This window comes from Tenrec ecaudatus, chromosome 3, assembly GCF_050624435.1.
Source record: "Tenrec ecaudatus isolate mTenEca1 chromosome 3, mTenEca1.hap1, whole genome shotgun sequence".
In the NCBI taxonomy this organism is placed as follows: domain Eukaryota; kingdom Metazoa; phylum Chordata; class Mammalia; order Afrosoricida; family Tenrecidae; genus Tenrec; species Tenrec ecaudatus.
The window spans coordinates 206300822-206321564 of NC_134532.1; the positions used below are offsets into that span (position 1 = coordinate 206300822).

General features: G+C 40.8%; 1 protein-coding gene across 9 annotated transcripts in view; it reads left to right on the forward strand.

Moving 5' to 3' along the window:
* LCORL (ligand dependent nuclear receptor corepressor like) overlaps positions 1-20743 on the forward strand; it is a 201201-nt gene that overhangs the window by 103537 nt on the left and 76921 nt on the right. The window contains exon 5 of one of the 9 annotated variants that reach the window (XM_075544495.1): positions 912-1171. The exons of the other annotated variants lie outside the window; for them this stretch is intronic. Coding sequence (XP_075400610.1) covers positions 912-916 — 5 coding nt within the window. The 3' untranslated portion in view covers positions 917-1171. Of the gene's footprint in view, positions 1-911; positions 1172-20743 lie in introns of those variants that run through there. 9 annotated transcript variants of the gene reach the window in all.

Below are 20743 nucleotides of genomic sequence, written 5' to 3' on the forward strand. Positions count from 1 at the left end.
GTCAACAATAGCATTCCTTGATAATGCTGATTGTAATTTGTCATTGCCCCTGTCCAGTATTGAATTATTTTTTTTTTGCGACCTTTGGCTAATGGTATTATCCAAAGTATTAAAGTAAATGACAGCAAGCAGTTGCTTCAAAAGGTGATTGCCAACCTTGAGATGCCTGAGACGGCATTGGCAAGTTCAGGGAGAGGAGATGTCCTTGATGCAATGTCATTTCTGAAACGAGCAATGAGAAGGATGAAGGAAGGAGACCTCAGAACCATGGCTCCATAGCTGGCAGTGGCCGTGATACATAGACACAGTGAAGCTGTCGTGGAGCCTGGGGACCCCAGGCTCTCATCAGGGCACAATAAATGACATGTGTAGTGATGTCTCAGAAAAGAGCATCAGGGCCACATCACTCACTGATCCCGACAGAGATCGCCACAGACATGCATGGTCTCAACCTGTAAGGCAGCGGTTCTCAACCTTCCTGAGGCCGCGATCCTTTAATACAGTTCCTCATGTGGTGGTGAGACCCCCCCCCCCCAACCATAAAATCATTTTCGTTGCTGCTTCATAACTGTAATTCTGCTACTGTTAGGAATCGTAATGTAAATATCTAATATGCAGGATGTGTTTCATCGTTACCAATTGAATATAATTAAAGCATAGTGATTAATCACAGAAACAATATATAATTATATATTGTGAAATATTTATTTCTAATGACAAATGAAATTTTTTCTTGAAGCATGGTGTAATATGGGTAACAGTCTTCATTCGCACTGGGTACTCGTGGGCGTATCTGCATATGGGCGGGGTCTAGGTTCCCAAAACCATCGGAAATATGTATTTTCCAATGGTCTTAGGCGACCCCTATGAAAGGGTTGTTCAACCCCCCCCAAAAGGGTCGCGACCCACAGGTTGAGAACCGCCACTGTAAAGCATTACGGACGCCCAGTGTCAAGATGACAACAATGAAGATGACGATGACCTACCTGTCAGAGGAACCAGAATCCAGCCCATAAGTCAAACACAAGTTTTCAGCTGCATAAAGACTTAGAAGGAATTTGGGGAACAATTAACAGAAAGCAAGAGCTGTTCAATAAGGCCATAGCCTTAGAAATTCATTTCAAAAATTTCACAAAAAAGAGAAGCAAACTAAACAGTTGAATGCTTTTATTAAGAAATGAATTTCCCCAATGTCTTTGTGTAGTATATGCACTTCCCTACATAATTTGAATAAACATGCAAATCATGAAAAGATGGCGTTTTCTTTTCCAGTCTTACCCAGTCAAAAACAAACGTATTCTGGGTTTTACTGGGGTGGGATTCTTAATGAAGAGCTATGGAAAAGTGGTGAGACTGCACCCTCTGCAGGGCAGAAGAGGGTAGTGACCCTGAACGATTACACTGAGTGGCGCAGTGGGTGTGTGTGTGTGTGTGTGTGTGTGTGTGTGTGTGTGTGTGTGTGTGTGTGTGTGTGTGTGTGTGTGTGTGTGTGTGTGTTTCCCTTGCTATATGAGTGTAACATTCCTGTAAAACCATTCAAGAGCTAAAATGACTAAGACACACCAGGCGTTTATGTGGGCGGAAATTTTCAGCCTCCGCACATCTACATACTACCCTACTAAATCATCCCAAGCGGCACTTTGAACCTAAAATAACACTGGCACATAGTACTCCCAGACACAGAGCAGAATGGTGGTGGCCTGCTACTGATAGGGTGTGTGTCAGTCCCTCCTGGGAGCTTGGCTACACTACCCTCCCTGCTCAGGATACGGACTGCCTCCTTCATGACTCCCAGCAAAACAAAACACAGAGCACTAGGCTCCCTCTTCTCATAAAAGCAAAAATCCTCTTTGGATTTCTTCTGGTTAACAAAAACCAAGACCGAACTCACTGACTTGGAATCAGTTCTGACTGATTCCTATAGTGAACCTAGAGGGCAGAGTCGAACTGCCCCTCATTGGGTTTCTGAGACTGCAACTCTGTGGGTGTAGAAAGCCCCATCTTTCTCCCACCTGGTTAATGAAAGCAGGTACTAGTGAAGGGCTTTCATAAAAGCTAAGTGGCATTCAGTGGCTTTTGAAAAGCGGGGAACCCCTGGCTATGCTGTTCTTCATGTTTCATCCCCTTTGACTTGTAGTCTGTGTCAGATGAGCCACATTCTCTGTCAGCTTCTTGCTCGCCTCTGATCATCTCTGCTTATATTGTGTGAGAACGTTAGGTTCGGTAGATCTAAAAATAAACGTCTTTCCTCTGTAAACGTACTCTTTTTCCTCCTGTACTCCCAGTTAGTGCCACTGGTACCTTCCCAGTGTTTATGAGTCATCTTTGATGCTCTGGCTTTCGTACTGCCTTATCTGCAAGGTGTTAGCAATAAGTAGCTAGGAATTATTAATAAGGCTGCTACACACGTCTTTCTGGACACAGACAGTCCCTGACCTACAACTTAATCTGAGTTCTCAGGCATCACATGACCGGCCTTTCTTTTGGTACATCCTATCATTATAAAACGTACTACATGACATACCGGTTTGCAGCATGTAATTTGCTGATAGATTTTCCAGGTATTTGCTTGCAGATGTTCGATGTCGATTTACTTGCTCAGAACACTACCATATATCTGCTTATGAAAGCCATAAAACAAAGATAATAAAGTATTCGATTTATGTCAGAAATGATGTATGTTGGAGTTATCCTAAGCTGGGACTTCCCCTACATAGAGTAAAACTTTTGCGAAAGCTGGAGCTAGTGTAATTCAGAGGCCTATCAAAAAGGAAAACTAAATTTCCACCGAAACAATAGAAAAGTGGTAAAACTGTATCCTGTCAAAGGTAGAAAGTGTTTTGACACCTTCATATGGAAGGTAAAGAAACTTAGACATGTAGAAAAGGCTAAGCTAGGAAAACAAAAGAGAAGGGTATCTCAGAGTTTGGGAGAAGTTTCAGCAGCTTTACTTGTTGAGTGGGGTTGAGGTGTCTCAGCAGCCCTGGAGACGTAGTGGGTATGAGTTGGGCTGCTAACTGCAAGGTCAGCAGCTCGAAACCATGAGCTACTTTATTGTAGAAAGACGGGGCTTTCTGCAGTCTTACAGCATTGCAGAGTGAGAATTCCACAGGGGCTGTTGTACTCTGTCCTTTAGGGTGGTTAAGAGTCGGCCTCAACTCGATAGCAGTGAATTTTAGATGCTGTACACATTGGGAACATGGGCACCTCACCGCTAGGTTAGTAGCTGGAAAACCACCAGTTCAAAACCCACCAGCTGCTCCTCAGGAGAAGGAGAGGCTACCTGCGTCTGTAAAGATTTACACCCTTGGAAATACCCAGGGGCAGTTCTATTGGGTCCTATAGAGGTGTTAAGAGTCACCATTGGCTCAGTGGCAGTGAATTTGGTTTTTTGACCATATACAAATTACTGTATGCTTAAACATTCATAAAGTGAAATAAGATGTTATTTGTAAGGTTCTTCAACCAAACCGAACTCTGTTGGCAAGTTGGTTTTGGATCATAGGATTGTGGAAGTTAATTTGAAATGTCTAGGTCATCTAGGAATGTGATAGAAGTTTAAAGTTAATGCTTTCTGATCGACCTGTACAATATCAACTTATAGACCTATTTGAAGTATGCAGTAGATGAGTACAAGTATAGCCAAAGTCAGGGGGCTCTCCCAAGCATGTACATACTAGAAATAATACTAGACAAGTTCCACGTGATCATTTTTCATTCTTTTTTTTTTAACTTGAGAAAGATGTAGCTTGGTCTAGCAATAGATGGCTTTCATTTTGTCTGGCTTGGCCGGTAACTCCTGCTGGGGCAGTGATGATATGTTCTACTCTTTGTAGCTGTTCTCATGTGCTACTTAATATTTTTTTTCTTGTAGTACAATGAGGGAGAGAAGAAAAGGGAGATCCGAATACTGTAAATATGACATCATTCATGAAAATCAATTTTTTAAAAATCATTTTATTGGGGCTCGTGCAACTCATCGCAATCCATCCATCCATCCATTGTGTGAAGCACATTTGTACATTTGTTGCCATCATCATTCTCAAAACATTTGCATTCTACTTGAGCCCTTGGTATTAGCTCCTCATTTTTCCCTTCCCTCCCTCACCCACCATCCCTCACAAACCCTTGATAATTTACAAATTATTATTATTTTGTCATGTCTTACACTGTCCGATGTCTCCCTTCACCCACTTTTCTGTTGTCCCCCAGGGAGGGAATTATATGTTGATCATTGTGATCAGTTCCAGCTCCTGGTATCTCTACTCTCATTATAGGTCCTGAGGCTTTTATCTGCCCTGGATTCCCTATGTTTCCATTTCTTTTCTGTACCAGTGTGCATCCTCTGGTCTAGCCAGATCTGTAAGATAAAATTGGAATCATGATAGTGGTGGGGGCTGGGGGGAGGGAACATTTAAGAACTAGAGGAAAGTTGTGTGTTTCATCAGCGCTATACTGTACCCTGAATGACTCATCTCCCACAACCCTTCTGTAAGGGGATGTCCAGCTGCCTACAGGTGAGCTTTGAGTCCCCACTTCACACTTCTCCTCATTCACAATGATATGATTTTGTGTTCTTTCATGTCTGATACCTAATCCTATCGACAGCTCATGATCACACAGGTTGATGTACTTCTTCCATGTGGACTTTGTTGTTTCTCAACTAGATGGCTGCTTGTTTATCTTTAAGCCCAGATACTATATCTTTTGACAGCTGGGCTCCATCAGCTTTCTTCACCACATTTGTTTATGCACCGCTTTGTCTTCAGCAATTGTGTTGGGAAGATGAGCATCGTGGAATGCCAGTTTAATAGAACAAAGTGTTCTTGCATTGAGGGAGTACTTGAGTAGAAGCCCAATGTCCATCTACTATCTTAATACTAAACCTATGGATATGTGCACATAGATCTGTTTCCCCATCATCATATATAAATATATTTACATATTACATGCCTGTATTTAAACCTCTATACATGTTCTTTGCCTCCTAGTTCCGTCCTCCATTTCCTTTTACTTTTCTCTTGGCCCACTATCATGTTCAGCCTTCCTTTGGGTTTCAGTAATTCCTCTCAGTTATATTGCCCTTGATCAAGCCCCTACCAGGCCTCTTATACCCTCCTCGCCATCAATTTTGGATCGCTTCTTGTCCCTGGGTTTGTTAACAACCTGCCTCCCTTCTCCTGTGTCCCCCCAGGACCGTCCGTCTCATTGTTTTCTCCTCCAGATTGTTTATCCAGATTTTCATTTTTATCTGCAAGAGTCTGTTAGGGATGCTTTCGGGTGTTTTAGAAAGTTATATTAATACTACTTTTATCTGGAGAGCAACTTTTTCTCACAGCACCACTGCACTGGTGGCAGAAGATCGCAACAGAGAAAAAAATCAAACAAGCTGCTGTTGGTTCTGATTCATGGTGATGCCCACATGCATCAGAGTGGACCTGGGCTCCATAGGGTTTTCTGTGACCTTTCTTTTGATAAGTTATTAATATTTTTCCAGATATCTTGTGTAGTATGACTTCCTGGACTCATTTTATTGAAATGTATCCAGTAGTGGATGGAAAGTGTGTTGTAATAGATGAGCAAAAGAGTTGATAGTGAGATATTGTCAACATTTTCAAACCTTAACATGACTGAAATCTTCTCCCCAAACAATATTATTTGACCATTGAGAAGTAGGCATGAGGGAGAGACACACAGCTTATGCTGTCGACCCACCGAAAGACAGTTCTAGGCAGTCCTGATGGGTCACTGAGTCAGAATTGACTCCGTGGCAGTGCGTTTCTTTATTTGTAGTTCAGTGAAATTTAAGCAACTCTGTGTTGTGTAGTTTATTAACCCTATGTTGAAATTATGTGGTTATTAAAAATATACAATTATGAAATGAGTACAACAGAGTGTTGAATGATCTGAGAGTTTACTGGGATAGTAGTTTGTAACATATACAGATAGTCTCACGGTCATGAGCATTTAACCCTGGACACCTCTTTCTTACCCTTCAATAGTGTATAAATTGCTCTCACTGTAAAAGGACTCAAACAAATCCTTCATCACAGTCACATTCCCTTGACGCTCGTACATCACTGAGAAGGCTTCAAGTCTTCTCGTGCACCGAATCAAAAATTTAAAAATCCACCGCTGTCAGGTTAGTTCCAACTCTAATGATCCCATATGACAGCGTACAACTGCCCCTCAGTTTCCAAAGCTGTTCAATCTTTTACAGAAGCAGTCTGCCACATCTTTCTCCCATCCAATTCACGCCCAACTCATAGCCTGGTGGGTTTTCATTTGTGACCTTGTGATTAGCTGCCCAGTGCATAATTCACTACACCACGTACTCTATTCCTGAAGTTATGCTAAATGAGAATTGGATGCACTGTTCTGACTTTTCCTACAAATTGACTAAAAGACTTTCTTAAGCTTTTTTAAAGACCCACTAAGGAACAGATCTCACTGGTAACCGTGAGCTCCAATATCCATGGTTGTCTGAACTGCTTTCCAAACTATGTGAACTCAGGAATCAAGTAGATACGGACTAAGAGGTCTGTCTTTCGTGAGGGGTCTTCAAAAAGTTCTTGGAAAATGAAATTAAAAGATAATAGTATATATATATATATATTTAATCTTTTGTGATGTCACATGGTCTGGTAGAAGAAACATTGTTTAGGAGATAGAAAACCTGTGTTTGATATTCCTCCTCTTTCTCTTTTTTTTATCAATCATGTTATTGGAGGCTCGTACACCCTTTCAATCCATCCCTCCATCCATGTGTCAGGCACATTGGTACGTTTGCTGCCATGTACCTCCTCTTTCTCATTTGAGTTTTTGGGCTTTTGTGGGTTGTTGTTTTTTTCAGTCTCAAAGTATAAACATAGTTCTAGAAGGTGGTTTAAAAAAAAGAGTCTAGAAACTATTTTTTACTAATCCTAAAGCCTTAATGCCAGACATTTGCTTGCAATAGATTATAATAAACTTAAGCCAAATACAGGAGTTCATTTATATTTGGCTAGAATTAATATTACTGGTTCTTCATAGAATTTGCTTCACTAAATTACTCACCTTTCCTGGCATTCTTTTGAATTAAGAAATAGAAAACTATAGAATACTGAGCATCTCTGTTAGATTTTCTAAGGTGTATTTTTCAAGACTCTAGTTTATTTTTACAAATGAATATTTTTTTAAATTAGAATTCAAACTGCTATATTTTATTATTATTCAGTAAGCATACATTTTGTGTCTTTATTCTTTAAACACAGATAATAGTTTAAATGATTTATAATTCAATAAAATGTTTTCATAATATTTTTCATAGGTTTTTTTACAGAATGGAGTGCTATATTTTTGCATTATTCATTAACTATACGTTTTGTGGGCTTTGTTCTTTAAGCATAGTTACTGTAATTGGTTTGGAACTCGGTAAAATGTTTTCATAACATGTTTACATAATATTTTCACATAATGGAGAAATTCTAGTTTGGTTTTTAAGTCGGTAAGGATAACTAAGAACAAGACCATATTTTTCTCCTTCCCAGAGACTGCTAGTATTCCCACTCCTGCTCTCTTGTGCTGGAACTCCATTGGTGGGTAAAATGGACCCAAGATAGCCAAGCACCTGAGTGGTCAAAATTAAGAGAATAGCGGGAGAGGTTGTTTTCTAAGTTTTTATAATGTCTTTGCAAAAACGCATACTGGGCATATTAATTAAACACCTGTAGGCGGGTGGGTGAGTGAGGGATTGCTTGTTTGGTGGGTAATTACTTTGTTTTCACCCTCTCCTTTTTGGAAAGACATATACACTAGCTTGAAGAGAAAACAGATTTTAAGCTGTTTGGATTCCATGTGGAGAGAGGTACTTTACTAATGAGGTGCGTGCTTGCTAGGCATCAAGAAAGGTAAAATGAGTATGAAATGTACCAGTCAAAATGTGAGTTGGAATGTAGGTTTTAAATAGCTGAGGTATAACATCTTTTTGATTTCCCTGTGATGTTGAGTGACTGTTACTCTGTAATTCATCAGATCTGGATTCCTCGATTTACATTATTATTTACCTACTTGTGAAATGATGTATTTTGCAACTAAAATTAGTTGGCAGTAACATATATTTCTCAGATGCATCAATCAGATTATTCATTAGTGAATAAAGAGATTCCCAAAGCATGTATCGATGTCAAAACTAAGCATGGTGGACAGTACAATGCGGCTTGTGGTTCCTTACACTGAAAGATCTCTAGTGCCATCTGCTGACTAGTTATTTAAAAAAGAAAAAGATTCTGAAATCATATCCTGAGTGTTTCGGTTTATTAATCTGATTTTGTCTTTGCTTGACATAAGCTCTTTAGTCCTTAATTTAACATTCTGACTACTTCACCTGGGAAGTAGGAAGCTTGTGAGTCAGCAGATCAGTTGACCTGCTATGTTACTCTACTGCTGACTCATACAAATGTGGAGTTTTTAAAAATATGTTTTGTTTGGGGGTGAAGGTTTACGCAATAAATGAGGCTTGGATTTGACACCTTCTATTACAAATTAATTATTGGTGACATGAGTTATGTCTTTCACAGACATTTTGTTTTTCATTTGCATTGTGGTGCTTCAGTTTCTAGCCCGCTAGTTTGGTTTGTCCAGATTTGGTTTGTCCGTATTTCTTTTGATTGCGGATTGGGTGAAGATCGCTAGAACAGGTCCTCAGTTTTGCATACAATAGTTCGTATACATTTTGTTTCAGCTCATCCATGGTAATCCCTCCACTGTACCTTACATAGCTCACTTTCTCCCTCTCCTTTCCTGCTGCTTTCCTGACCCTCTTTCCTGGACTAAATGCTGCCCTTTTTATCTGACATGATTGATTATTCTAACTTGAGGGTGAGTTCCAGTTTCTGACCTGAAGGGTCACTAAGTGTGTTTTATATTATAATTTTCCCCCAACAGAGCAAAAATAAAATACTCTGTATAATATAGTCCTTATATTAATCTTAAAAAGTTTACGTCTTAAAACATTGCAACTAGGAAGAGGTGAGGTGCTTGCTTATTATCAGAATTAATAACCATGGTCCACGGAGAGTTTTACAATGGAGGCTTAGCCATCTGACCCCTTGTTCTATGAAGATTCAACACTAAACCTCTAGAGATTATTTTGAGATTAGGACAACAATGAAAAATCAGTAGTTCTGTTACTTAACGTTTCTGATTCAGGATCTTAAGCAGTTTTCTCTGTAGGGTTAAAGCTGCTCAGCAGAGTCCCACAGAAACTTTAAATGTCTCATTGTATCAAATATTTAAAATTCCTTAAAGGTAAATATCAGAAGTCACTTTCTAAAACTCAAAACTAAATTTACTGCTATCAAGTCAATTCTGACTCACAGCACCTCTATAGAACAGGGTAGAGCTCTCCCTGTGAGTTTCAGAGACCCTAACTTTTTTTTTCTAAATCATTTTATTGGGGGCTTGTATAACTGTTATCACAATCCATATATATATCCATTGTAGAGAACCTAACTTTAAAAATTTTTTTTTAAACATTTTATTAGGGGCTCATACAACTCTTATCACAATCCACACATATACATACATCAATTGTATAAAGCACATCCGTACATTCTTTGCCCTAATCATTTTCAAAGCATTTGCTCTCCATTTAAGCCCTTTGCATCAGGTCCTCTTTTTTTTTTCCCCTCCCTCCCTGCTCGCCCCTCCCTCAAGAGCCCTTGATAATTTATTGATTGTTATTTTGTCATATCTTTCCCTATCCGGAGTCTCCCTTCCCCCTTCTCTGCCGTCCATCTCCCAGGGAGGAGGTCACATGTGGATCCTTGTAATCAGTTCCCCCTTTCCACCCTACACACCCTCCACTCTCCCAGCATCGCCCCTCACACCCCTGGTCCTGAAGATATCATCCACCCTGGATTCCCTGTGCCTCCAGCCCTCATATGCACCAGTGTACAACCTCTGTCCTATCCAGGCCTGCAAGGTAGAATTCGGATCATGGTAGTTGGGGGGAGGAAACATCCAGAATCTGGGGGAAAGCTGTGTTCTTCATCGGTACTACCTCACACCCTGACTGACCCATCTCCTCTCCTAAACCCCTCTATGAGGGGATCTCCAGTGGCCGACAAATGGGCCTTGGGTCTCCACTCTGCACTTCCCCCTTCATTCACTATGGTATATGTATCTATATATTTTTTTGCATGATGCCTTATACCTGGTCCCTTTGGCACCTCGTGATCACACTGGCTGGTGTGCTTCTTCCATGTGGGCTTTGTTGCTTCTGAGCTAGATGGCCGCTTGTTTATCTTCAAGTCTTTAAGACCCCAGACACTATCTCTTTTGATAGCCAGGCACTATCAGCTTTCTTCGCCACATTTGCTTATGCACCCGTTTTTCTTCGGCGATCGTATCATGGAGGTGTGCAGCCAAGGATATGATTTTCTGAGAACCTAACTCTTTATGGGAGTAAAAAGCCTTATCTTTCTTCCAATAAGTCACTTCAATACCATTTAATTATCTAAAGAGAAAATACTGAATCTTTCTATCAGTTGTGCCTCTAAAATTAGAACATGAATGATTTGCCGTTTCGGATGGGTTATTAAAGAGAGTCGTCATTTGCTTTCAACATTTGTGTGACTAGTTACAAAAGTCTTTCGATATTACAGAGAACTTTCAAATTCTAAAGAAAGTTTCCTTTTCTGAAAGTAGGGAATATTAAAAACATGAAACCCTTGCACTGAAAAACACCTCAAAACTTTAAACCAAGAATGAGAAAATCTTATCTGTATCTAAAAGTGCAAAATCTCCCCAAGTAATATTTAGCCATGCCCAGCTTTCACAAGTCACGGGTCTTAGGGATCTGAAACTATATTAATCAGAACTCAGCATGGTACCTCCTGTAGGTGCCTGGCAGAGATCATATCCAGAGACCATTCCAAACTGAACCTATCCAGTCCTACACCCCAACACGTCCTCCTAAACAGTACTATCAAAAAGTGAGTTCATTCTCCCAGAGGCAGATCACACAAGCAAATACAGCACAGTGTCAAAGAACTGACAGCTATTAAAAGAAAACCATCCTTCAAAGTTAATGGGTTTCATAACTATACTGTGGTAGAGTGTTGGGCACCATCAGCGCTTCTGACTCCGAGACCCCATCCTCCCAAGTGGTGTGATTGAGCCCATTGTTGCAGTCACTGCCAAGCCATGTGAAGACCAGACAATGATTAAAACGTGTAAAATTTCAAGTGGAGAAACATGACTAGAGACTATTGAAAACTACCCGATGTGTGTAAAATAACCAAGTAAAACTTTTATGTGTGAAAATGATCATGAAAGTTCAATGTGCGTTGTAAGTATTAAAGAGCTGATTACACCTAGTAAAGGGAATTGATGCCATAGACCAGCTGAGGGCCCACGGAAACTGCAGCAAGCTTTTCCATCTTCATTTTGCACATAATGATGAAGCCCACATACACGGCTCTTTGGTTTCTTCAGTTTTTAACTTTGTAAAGGGATAAAATTAAATCTCCACATATGTCCTGTACCTCTTTCCCTGCAAAGAGAATTTTGATTAATAGAAGATAAAAACAACAACCTCATCTACTCCTACAACAGAAGTAGATTCCACATTGCAGGTGGGTATTCAACGGCTCAAGAAAGCTAGCTGTAAAGCATCAGGGGGAGATGGTACAGTAAAAAGGACAAAGGAGTCGACATGTAACCTTTGCATGTGGGTAAAGTTCTGCATGATGTGAGGAATTGCTGAGGTTACTGGAAAGTAGGGGCTGAAAAAGAAGAGGACCAAGCAGCACGGTATTATTTCTTGGGGGGAGAAAGGTGACGTCGAAAGGATGTTCTGCTTGCAAACTTGCTAATGAGTACAAGAAAGAGGTAAATGTCCTGTAAAATTAAGAGAATTAACAAAATCTAGACAACACAGTGACCATTCCCTCCCTCTCCCATGAGGGACTAACCCTTGATTAAAGGGTTTATTCATGATTATATTAGCTTAAGAGGGTTATTTTATACCAGATTCCGTTTACATGTAAAAATTAGCTACATCTAATACTAACTGCTGTTCTGGGGGAATAAGGTGATTCAAAATGAGCAGAACAAAGGAAAACCAACATGAAAAACTGCTGTCAAGTTATGCTAGTTTTCTGCGAATTAGTAGAACAAGAAATCTGATCACATCCATGATGGGTTGAATGTGGCAATACCCCCCCCCTCCAAAAAAAAGCTGCAAATCTTATTTCTGTCCCCGTGATTAGCTTCCCATTTGGTGATAAACTGTCTGTGTGACGTTAGCAAAACAGGATTCGTGAAGGTGTATTTTGAGTCATTGGGGCTGTGATGCACAAGGTCAGCGTTTAAAAACTAGTAGGTGCTCCTTGGGAGCAAGATGGGGCTTTCTCGTATGGGGAACATTTTCAGTCTCAGAAACTCACTTGGGCATTTTATTATTTCCTATTAGGTTGCTATGAGTCATTATTGACTCGATGGCAGCATTTTGAGTCACTTTCTTTTGCCATATAAAAGAGATTAAACAATCAAGAGAAGCAGAGATGGGGGAAGAGAGGCCAAGGCATATAGAGCCCAACAAGGAATCACAAAACAGGGCTAAGGATTCCCCACCACCACCCCCTCACCCCCAAGCCAGTAGAGAAAGAGCCTTCCCCTAGAGCCAGTCCCCTGAATTTGGATGTTAACCTCTTAAACTAAGAAAAGCAATTGACTTGGACCTGGATTACTGTAGTAAATGGTAGTGGAGGCAGACATACCTGATCTCTGTCTGTCCTATTGCCAGGAGGCAGAGTTCAGTCATGCCTCCATGTTCCATCCTTCTCTACCTATTCTGACACCAGCCGTTCCATCCATCACACTCTACACCAGGGTCAGTAATTCATAACAGTGGCCACACATCAATTACAGACAGTACTCCCAGGTAGTTGAGAGGAACCCTGGTGGCGTAGTAGTTACGTGTTAGGTTCTAACCACAAGGTAAGTAGTGTGAAACCACCAACTGCTCCATGGGAGAAAGAAGAGGTTTTCTACTTCAGAAAAGAATTACAGTCTCTGAACTACCCACAAAGGGAGTTCTGCCCTATCTTGTAGGATCACCATGCGTTGGAACCGACTCGATGGCAGGGAGTTTGGTTTCTTAGGGAAGTTAATGGGTCAGGGTCAGTGAACAGTAAGGGCAGAGTCATTGCTTCATAGGAACATTGCTACTCAGCCATCAGCCAAGTCTCTCAAGTCTCCCTGCCACGTGGTACGTTGACCATTGCCTCCATAGGCCAGGAAGCGAGCCTACCTTTTGCTCTGCCTCACAGTAATCCCACAAGCGTCTCAGGCCAAATGAGAAGGTACATAGTCTTGGCACTGGTTCTGTTAGTCTGGATGCATCTGGTCCTGGCACCCTTCCCCACCTCAGACAGAGGTCTTGGATGTGTTCTTCCAAATGACACTGCTGTGTCTCAGATGACTGTTAAACACTGAGGAATGGCTTTGACAGGGAAGTTTTTTCTGTGTGCATAGGAGTTGCTGTGGGTCAGAATCAACAACACTTCAACAACAGACAGCTAAGATAGGAAAGTAGGAGTGCTGCTCTGAAACAATTGGCGGTGGTTTCAGATTTGGATAATGGGCAGAAAATGAGTGCGTAAGAGTGGATATCTAGATTGTTTGGAAATGTCTGTTGATAAAATTAAAGGTGTCAAGGTTTCAGGTAAAAACTCAAAAGTGAGAGAGCTCTAAAACGGTGTATTAGAGAATACAGAGAATGCCAGAAATAGAGTGTTGCTGAAATGCAGATGTTGAATGTGCTTCTCATGAGACTTTAAAAGAAAGGATTGAGTAAGTATTGGGCAGCGAAGAAAGGGTGATGCTTTTTATGCAGTGCAAAGAACTTTTCTGAATTGTGTTCGCTGGAGGGTAAAACTTGTAGGTCACAATGAACTTGAATATCTGGCTGAGGAGATAGCTACACAAGATTTCAGAGCAGCCACATGGTTTTCCTTTACCACTTAAGTAAAATATGAGAGGAAAGAGATGGACTTAAACATGAACTGTGTAAAACAGAAACTGAACTTAAATATTTGGAAAATTCCATCAAACTAAGAACACATGTCCGAGAATTTTCGCAAAGGACAGGACTATAATCACTCATTAAAGAAAATACACCTATGACTGAAGAATCTAACCAACTAACGGAGCATAAAAACCATGAGCGTAGACGAGGAAGGAGTGAAGAAGGAAGGAAATTTGTCTGCCTCCTAACATTCTACCAGCAGAAAGCAAGCCTCAGGCGCTGGTTTTGAAAAGAAAGAGCCCATCCCTAGAGCAGCTTTGGGGATCAGCATCAGTGTTGGAAGGAGCAGGGGAAGTTGAGCCACTTAAGTTTCAAAGGGGGCAGCAATTGTCCCTGACCATCAAAAGGTGGGGCCACAGCCTCCGAGGTTTCCATGAGTTGGATATCCAGCAGCTGGGGACCACACAGCTAGGGTGTGCCGGGGATAGCGCTACCATTGAAATATGAGGGAGTGGGGCTGCCCAGAAGTCAGAACAGGGCCTTTTTGCGGGGAGTCAAGAGTGAGGTCACCCCTCAGATGGACTAGGAGAATGAGGTCACCTAGATCCAAAGCAGCGGAGTTGCCCTCTCAAAGGACCTGTAAAGTAGAATTGTATCCCCGGGCATGGAGGAACCTTCACCCAGAGTCCATGGGGTACGGCCGCCATACCGTAGTCTAGATCAGTGGTTTTCAACCTGTTGGGTCACAACCCCTTTGGGGAGTCAAACGACTTTCACAGTGATCGCCCGATTCATAACCGTAGCAAAATGACAGTTATGAAGTATCAACGAAAATAATGTTATGGTTGGGGATCACCACCACATGAGGAACTGTATGAAAGGGTCGCGGCACTAGGAAGGTTGAGAACCGCTGCTCTAGAGGGCCCGTCTCTTGCGCAGGTGGTCGTAGAGGATTGTTTTATCAAGTCTTGAGAGCTAATGTACTTTATTTTACTGGGTCTTGGACTTGCCTGGTGCCTGTCATCCCCCTTTCCCCTCAATTTCTCCCAGTTATCATGGAGACGTCTGCTTTGTGCCTGTTCCACCATAGTACTTGAGAAACAACTTGTTTTCTAGATTCCCTAGGCTCACAGAGGAAATGCAGTTTTGTCCCATGCTGGAATGTGCATAAATCTCAATCACTTTTTGGTGATTCATAAGATGAGATCTTTGGACTTGTAAATGACTTTAGACGCTTGGGATGATTCAATGGGATAAATATGCAAAGGGTGTGAATTTTAGGGGACCCAGTGGATGGGATGTTATGCGTTGGATTATGGATGTCCCTTCCCCCATTTAGAAATAGGTTGTCTTTTTTATGTTAATGCGGCAGAATTCGTGTAGGGTACGTCTTGACTCCGTCACTCTTAAGATAGGAGATTTTAAATAAGCAGTGGAGCGAAGCTAAAATGTGGGAAGGTTGTTGCCTAGTCACATGAAGATTGACCCAGGGGCAACAGCTCCAAGGAGACAGAGCCCTTCCTCCCGAGCTGCCAGAGCCACCCTTACCCTAGGGCAGTGGTTCTCAGCTTCCTAGTGCCCAACCCTTCTCTATGGCTCCTCAGGTGTGGTGACCCCCAACCATAAAAGTATTTTCATTGCCACTTCATAGCTAATTTTGCTACTGTTACGAATCATAATGTAAGTAGCTGATATGCAGGATACATTTTCAGTATTACAAATTGAACATAATGAAAGCATAGTGATTAATCACAAAAACAATATGTAATTATATATTGTGAAATATTTATGGCTAATTACAACTTATGAAATTTTGTCATGAAGCATGGTGTAGCATGGGTAACAGTCTTCACAATGGGTACCAGCCTAGAGACAGATAGAGGAGCGGTGTCTCGGTCCCTAAGACCATTGGAAATATATGTTTTCCGATGGTCTTAGGTGACCCCTGTGAAAGGGTCGTTCGACCCCTAAAGGGGTCGAGGTCCACAGGTTGGGAACCGTTGCTTTAGGTTAATAATTGAGAGCAAATTGTCTTCCATGATTCCAAATCATAATTTTTACTAGAGGACAAGCTTAATACAAAGGATGGTAAAAGGGACCCCTAGATCAATTGGCCTGACTTAGTTCAGAAAGACAATATTCTACATCCTATTTGGATTAAGTAGTAACTGGAGCCTTAAAAGCTGGCCAGTGGCCATCTAAGTTCATCTGTTTCTATCCAGAGGAAAAGCAAGACTCACGGAAACGATGTCCAGAGAATTAACAGATCATAGGAACCATAGCTTCCACTTAACTGAGGCCAGAAGAACTAGAGGATGCATGGCTGCCATCGCCAGCTACTTTGGGGTCATACTAGGTGGAACCGGATAAAGTAGGAGAGACAAACTCACATTCATAAAAACCAGACGTACTGGGCTGATAAAGATTAGTGAAATCTCTTAGACTGTGGCCCTGCAAATGAAACTAGAGCCCCAAGTAGAAGGGGAAGAGTGCTCACACGCGAGGATTGCAAACCAGGTCGCATAGAAGTCTGAATAAATTGGGGAATTGGAAACTAATTGCTCTGTACTTTCACCTAAATTATCCCCCCCCAATTAGATTTTTTTTAAAGAACTGCAAAAGAAGTGATGAAGTAATTATACAGGCAGTGGTTAACCCTAAGTGTAAATCAAAGACGATATCTGGGAAATATAAAGAGGGGAGAATATAAAAATAAGTTAATTGAGTGTCACATAAGTGTTAGACGGGCCTCAGAGGTATCATTGAAAGCAGTGTTTCCCAAAATGGGTAATACTGCCCTTTGAGATTGCTGCCAAACAGATCCAGGGCGGAAGGGGGTGGGGCGTGGCCTGCAAAAGCAAATACCTATCCTTTATTCTAGATTGTGGGCTATAGGACCAATTTTTTTAAATTTCCAATGGGATGCTAAAGTTGTGTTTTTTTTTTGTTTTCCCTAAAAAGGGTAAAATAAACCAAACAATTTTGAGAACCTATAATTTAAAGCAGGCTGCCCTACAAAATAGTATTTTACTGCCTTAAGTTGTGTTCTTTATGTTCTTTGGGGTCTAATATCCATAACATAGCTACCAGAACACACAGGCAAAATTCATGATTAAAGGGCTTATTAAGGAAGTTAACAAATTGTGTAATGCCAGTGAGACATGCTCAGGGTTGAATTATCAGGACATGTTACAATGTTCTTTCAGATCTGCTGATAAATGCCCAAAGGGGAGGAGTACCACACAACTGTAAGCCTCAACCTGAAGGCATTCACTTGAAGCTCTGTGGGTCTTCAAACCCAGCTCCGTCAATTACGTGCCCAAAGCTATCTCACTCCACATCAAACACACTCAGCTCTACTTTCGTGGGTCAGCAAGTCCCACCTTTCCCAATTAAGTGTCCAGAGGAACCCTACTCCACAAGGCAGAATCCTGTGCAGACAGCACTCATCTTCACTTGCTCCATGGGTTGGCCAGTTTATTCTGGTTCCTGGTCCTGCTCCTGCTCCTCTGTTAGTAAAGCTGTCATCTGGATCCAGGAGGTTCCCTGGACGGGGATCTCGGGTTCAGAGGACTTGCTCCACTCCTGGATCTTGCTGGTAATGAGACCCACACTACTCTTTCTCAGAGGGCTCATTTTCATACACGACAGGCTGTTACTACAGAGAAACTTGTTGGCAATTAGTCACAGATAGATGCTGTCCATTGTCTTCACCCCACCTCTGTACTAGACCCATGCAGGGAAATGTCCTTGTGTCAGAGTCCAATATTTGGGCTAGAAGAGCCCCTTAAGTAATTCACTGCCCCTGCAGTAGCCTAACTAAGGAAAAGGGAAACTAAAGACATCGCAAGTCGTATTTTTAAAATAAAAATGGCAAAAAGATAACACAAATGCAGACTATATTTGAATACTGAAAAATCAGAAAAACAAGGAAGATAGACATGGCAAAGAAGCTAAACATAAAATAACCTGTACGCGAAGACTGCTGGATCAGACATTTTAGAAAACGTAAGTAGGCTTAACTCACCAATTAAAAAGATGCTGAGAGTATTTCACAGAGCAAGACCCAACTTAATGCTGTATGTGCAGAAGACGTGGCGGTGCTGGGTGCCGTCTAGTCAGCTCCAGCCCACAGCAGCCCTACGCACAACAGGACCAAACTGCCCGGCCCCGCACCATCCCCATAGGTTTCCTGTGCAAGAGACACACCTAGAAGGGAATAGCTCAAAGGCTCTCGATAAAGGGATGTCAAAGGCATAGTAGGCAAATTGAAACAAAAGTAGACATTGTAATTCGGAGGTTACAGTGGTATTAAATATAAAATCAACAAAGAAAATTATTTTACAATGTTAAAGACCAAAAGTTAACTCTGTGAGTACAAAATGAGCTTCTGTTGACCAAATATTTCAGCAACCACCTTCATAGAGCAGAAATTACAGAGAATTCAAGCGTCAGACTTAGAAGTGAAATAACATATTAGTCTCAGGTAAAATAGGTGAGGTGGCAGCAAAATAAGATATAGAAGACCTAAGTGACATAATCCATAAGATATATACATATATGAATGGGCTGCAGAAAGTTTGAGAATTTGAACTAAAAAGACAACTGGAGTTTTCCATGAACTGTTTGTAGCGTCTTATACTAAACTTTATCCTCACATAAGAAAGATCATATTAAAAAAAAAAAAAGAAAGATCATATTTCTGAGGTTCATGTGGAATATTCCCCAATTTTTAAGTATATTAAGTCACAACGAGATCTGGAATAATTTCTCTTAAAACAATATAAAAATTTTGTTTTCATTCTTCAGTAAAGTTGGAAATAAAATTGAAATAAAAGAGGCCTAGCCATGGGATGTAAAACTGCAGTTAACACCTTTTGAGTGAAAACAAAGAATTTCAGAATGCATGAAAAAAAATTCTGATAATGAAAAATAAGGTATGAAAATCTAAGGAATATAAGTAAACCAGTGAGACACTCACAACCTTGCATATTACTTCACTAAAACTTAAAGAGAATGAGTGAATCAAAAAGGTCAAAAAATAGACAAATCCTTAGCTAACCTAATTGAGGAGAACAGAGCACACATAAAACAAGACATGACAATGGAAAATTAAAATAGAAACTTTTTAAAGCCATAAATTGTATTTTATGCACCTTAGGTGAAGTAGATAATTTACTAGGAAAATTCAATTTGCCAAAATTTCTCTACAAGAGCTAGAAAGCTTTAAAGTGTCACTTGTTTAGAATAAAGGTATAAAGAAAGTTCAACCGAAGTACTAAACCCAGAAGATTTCATAGCGATGTGATCACATCTTAAAAGATCAGAGAGATAAGGCTTGAAGATAAAATAGCGACCATCTAGCTGAGAAGCAACAAAGCCCACATGGAAGAAGCACACCAGCCTGTGTAACCACGAGGTATCAAAGGGATCAGGTATCAAGCATCAAACAACAAAAAATCATATCAATGTAAATGTGGGTGAGTGCAGAGAAGAGACTCAAAGCCCATCGGTAAGCAACTGGACACCCCCTTACTGAACGGTTGCGGGGAGGCGATGAGCCAATCAGGATGCAGGTTAGCAACAATAAAACATATAATTTTCCTCTAGTTCTTAAATGCTTCTTCCCACCCCACTATCATGATCCCCATTCTACCTTACAAATCTGGCTGGACCAGAAGATGTACATTGGTACAGATAGCAACTGGAAACACAGGGAATCCAGGACAGATGATCCCTTCGGGACCAGTGGTGAGAGTGGCGATGCCTGGAGGGTGGAGGGAATGTAGGGTGGAATGGGGGAATCGATTACAAGAATCTATATATGGCCTCCTCCCTGGGAGATGGACAGCAAAGAAGAGGGCAGGGGGAGATGTTGGACAGTGTAACATATGACAAAATCATTTATGAATTATGAAGGGTTGATGAGGGAAGCGGGAGGAGGGAAAATGAGGAGCCGATATTAAGGGCTCAAGTAAAAGGCAAATGTTTTGAGAATGATGATAACAAATGTACATATGTGCTTGACACAATGGATGTATGTATGGATTGTGATAAGAATTGTATGTGCCCCCCAATAAAATGATTTTTTAATCAGATAATGCTCAGTGATTCTTAAAACTTTCCAGAGCATGAAAAAATAAATATATTAATGTACTTAAAAGTCTCATAAAGTAATACACAAGTGCTGCCAAAGCAATTTCTCTATATCAATACCAAAACCCTATATAAAATATATAGAACTCTATGTTACACTAACAAAACAGTACAGTACAGTTGAGTAAGATTCCACTTGTGCCAGAATGTTTTAGGTTTTGAAAATCCCATAATTATTGAAACTGAGAACGTACACACAATGGAACTTAGGTTCCTGATACAAACAGAACAAAACAATAAAGTAGAAATTGGTTGAGATTTCTAACACATAACCTAGATAGCAGCCCCACTAAGACTGAAATTAGACACGATTACCTTGTGTCTCCACTATTTTATATGGTATCGGAGTCTTTGATCACTGCAGTTGGACAGAAGTCAGTTTTAAATATGTAGTTTTTGAACAAGAGGAAATAATACTCCCTTTGCTGATGATAATACAATTCTCTTCTTCAGTCTGAAATTGATCAATCATGCAATCAAGAAGCATTGATAATTAATGGGAATTGGAATGAGAAAGTCAGAAACAAAGAGGAAGGACCAATAGTTGGAAAAGAGTCTTGATAGAAATGAAGC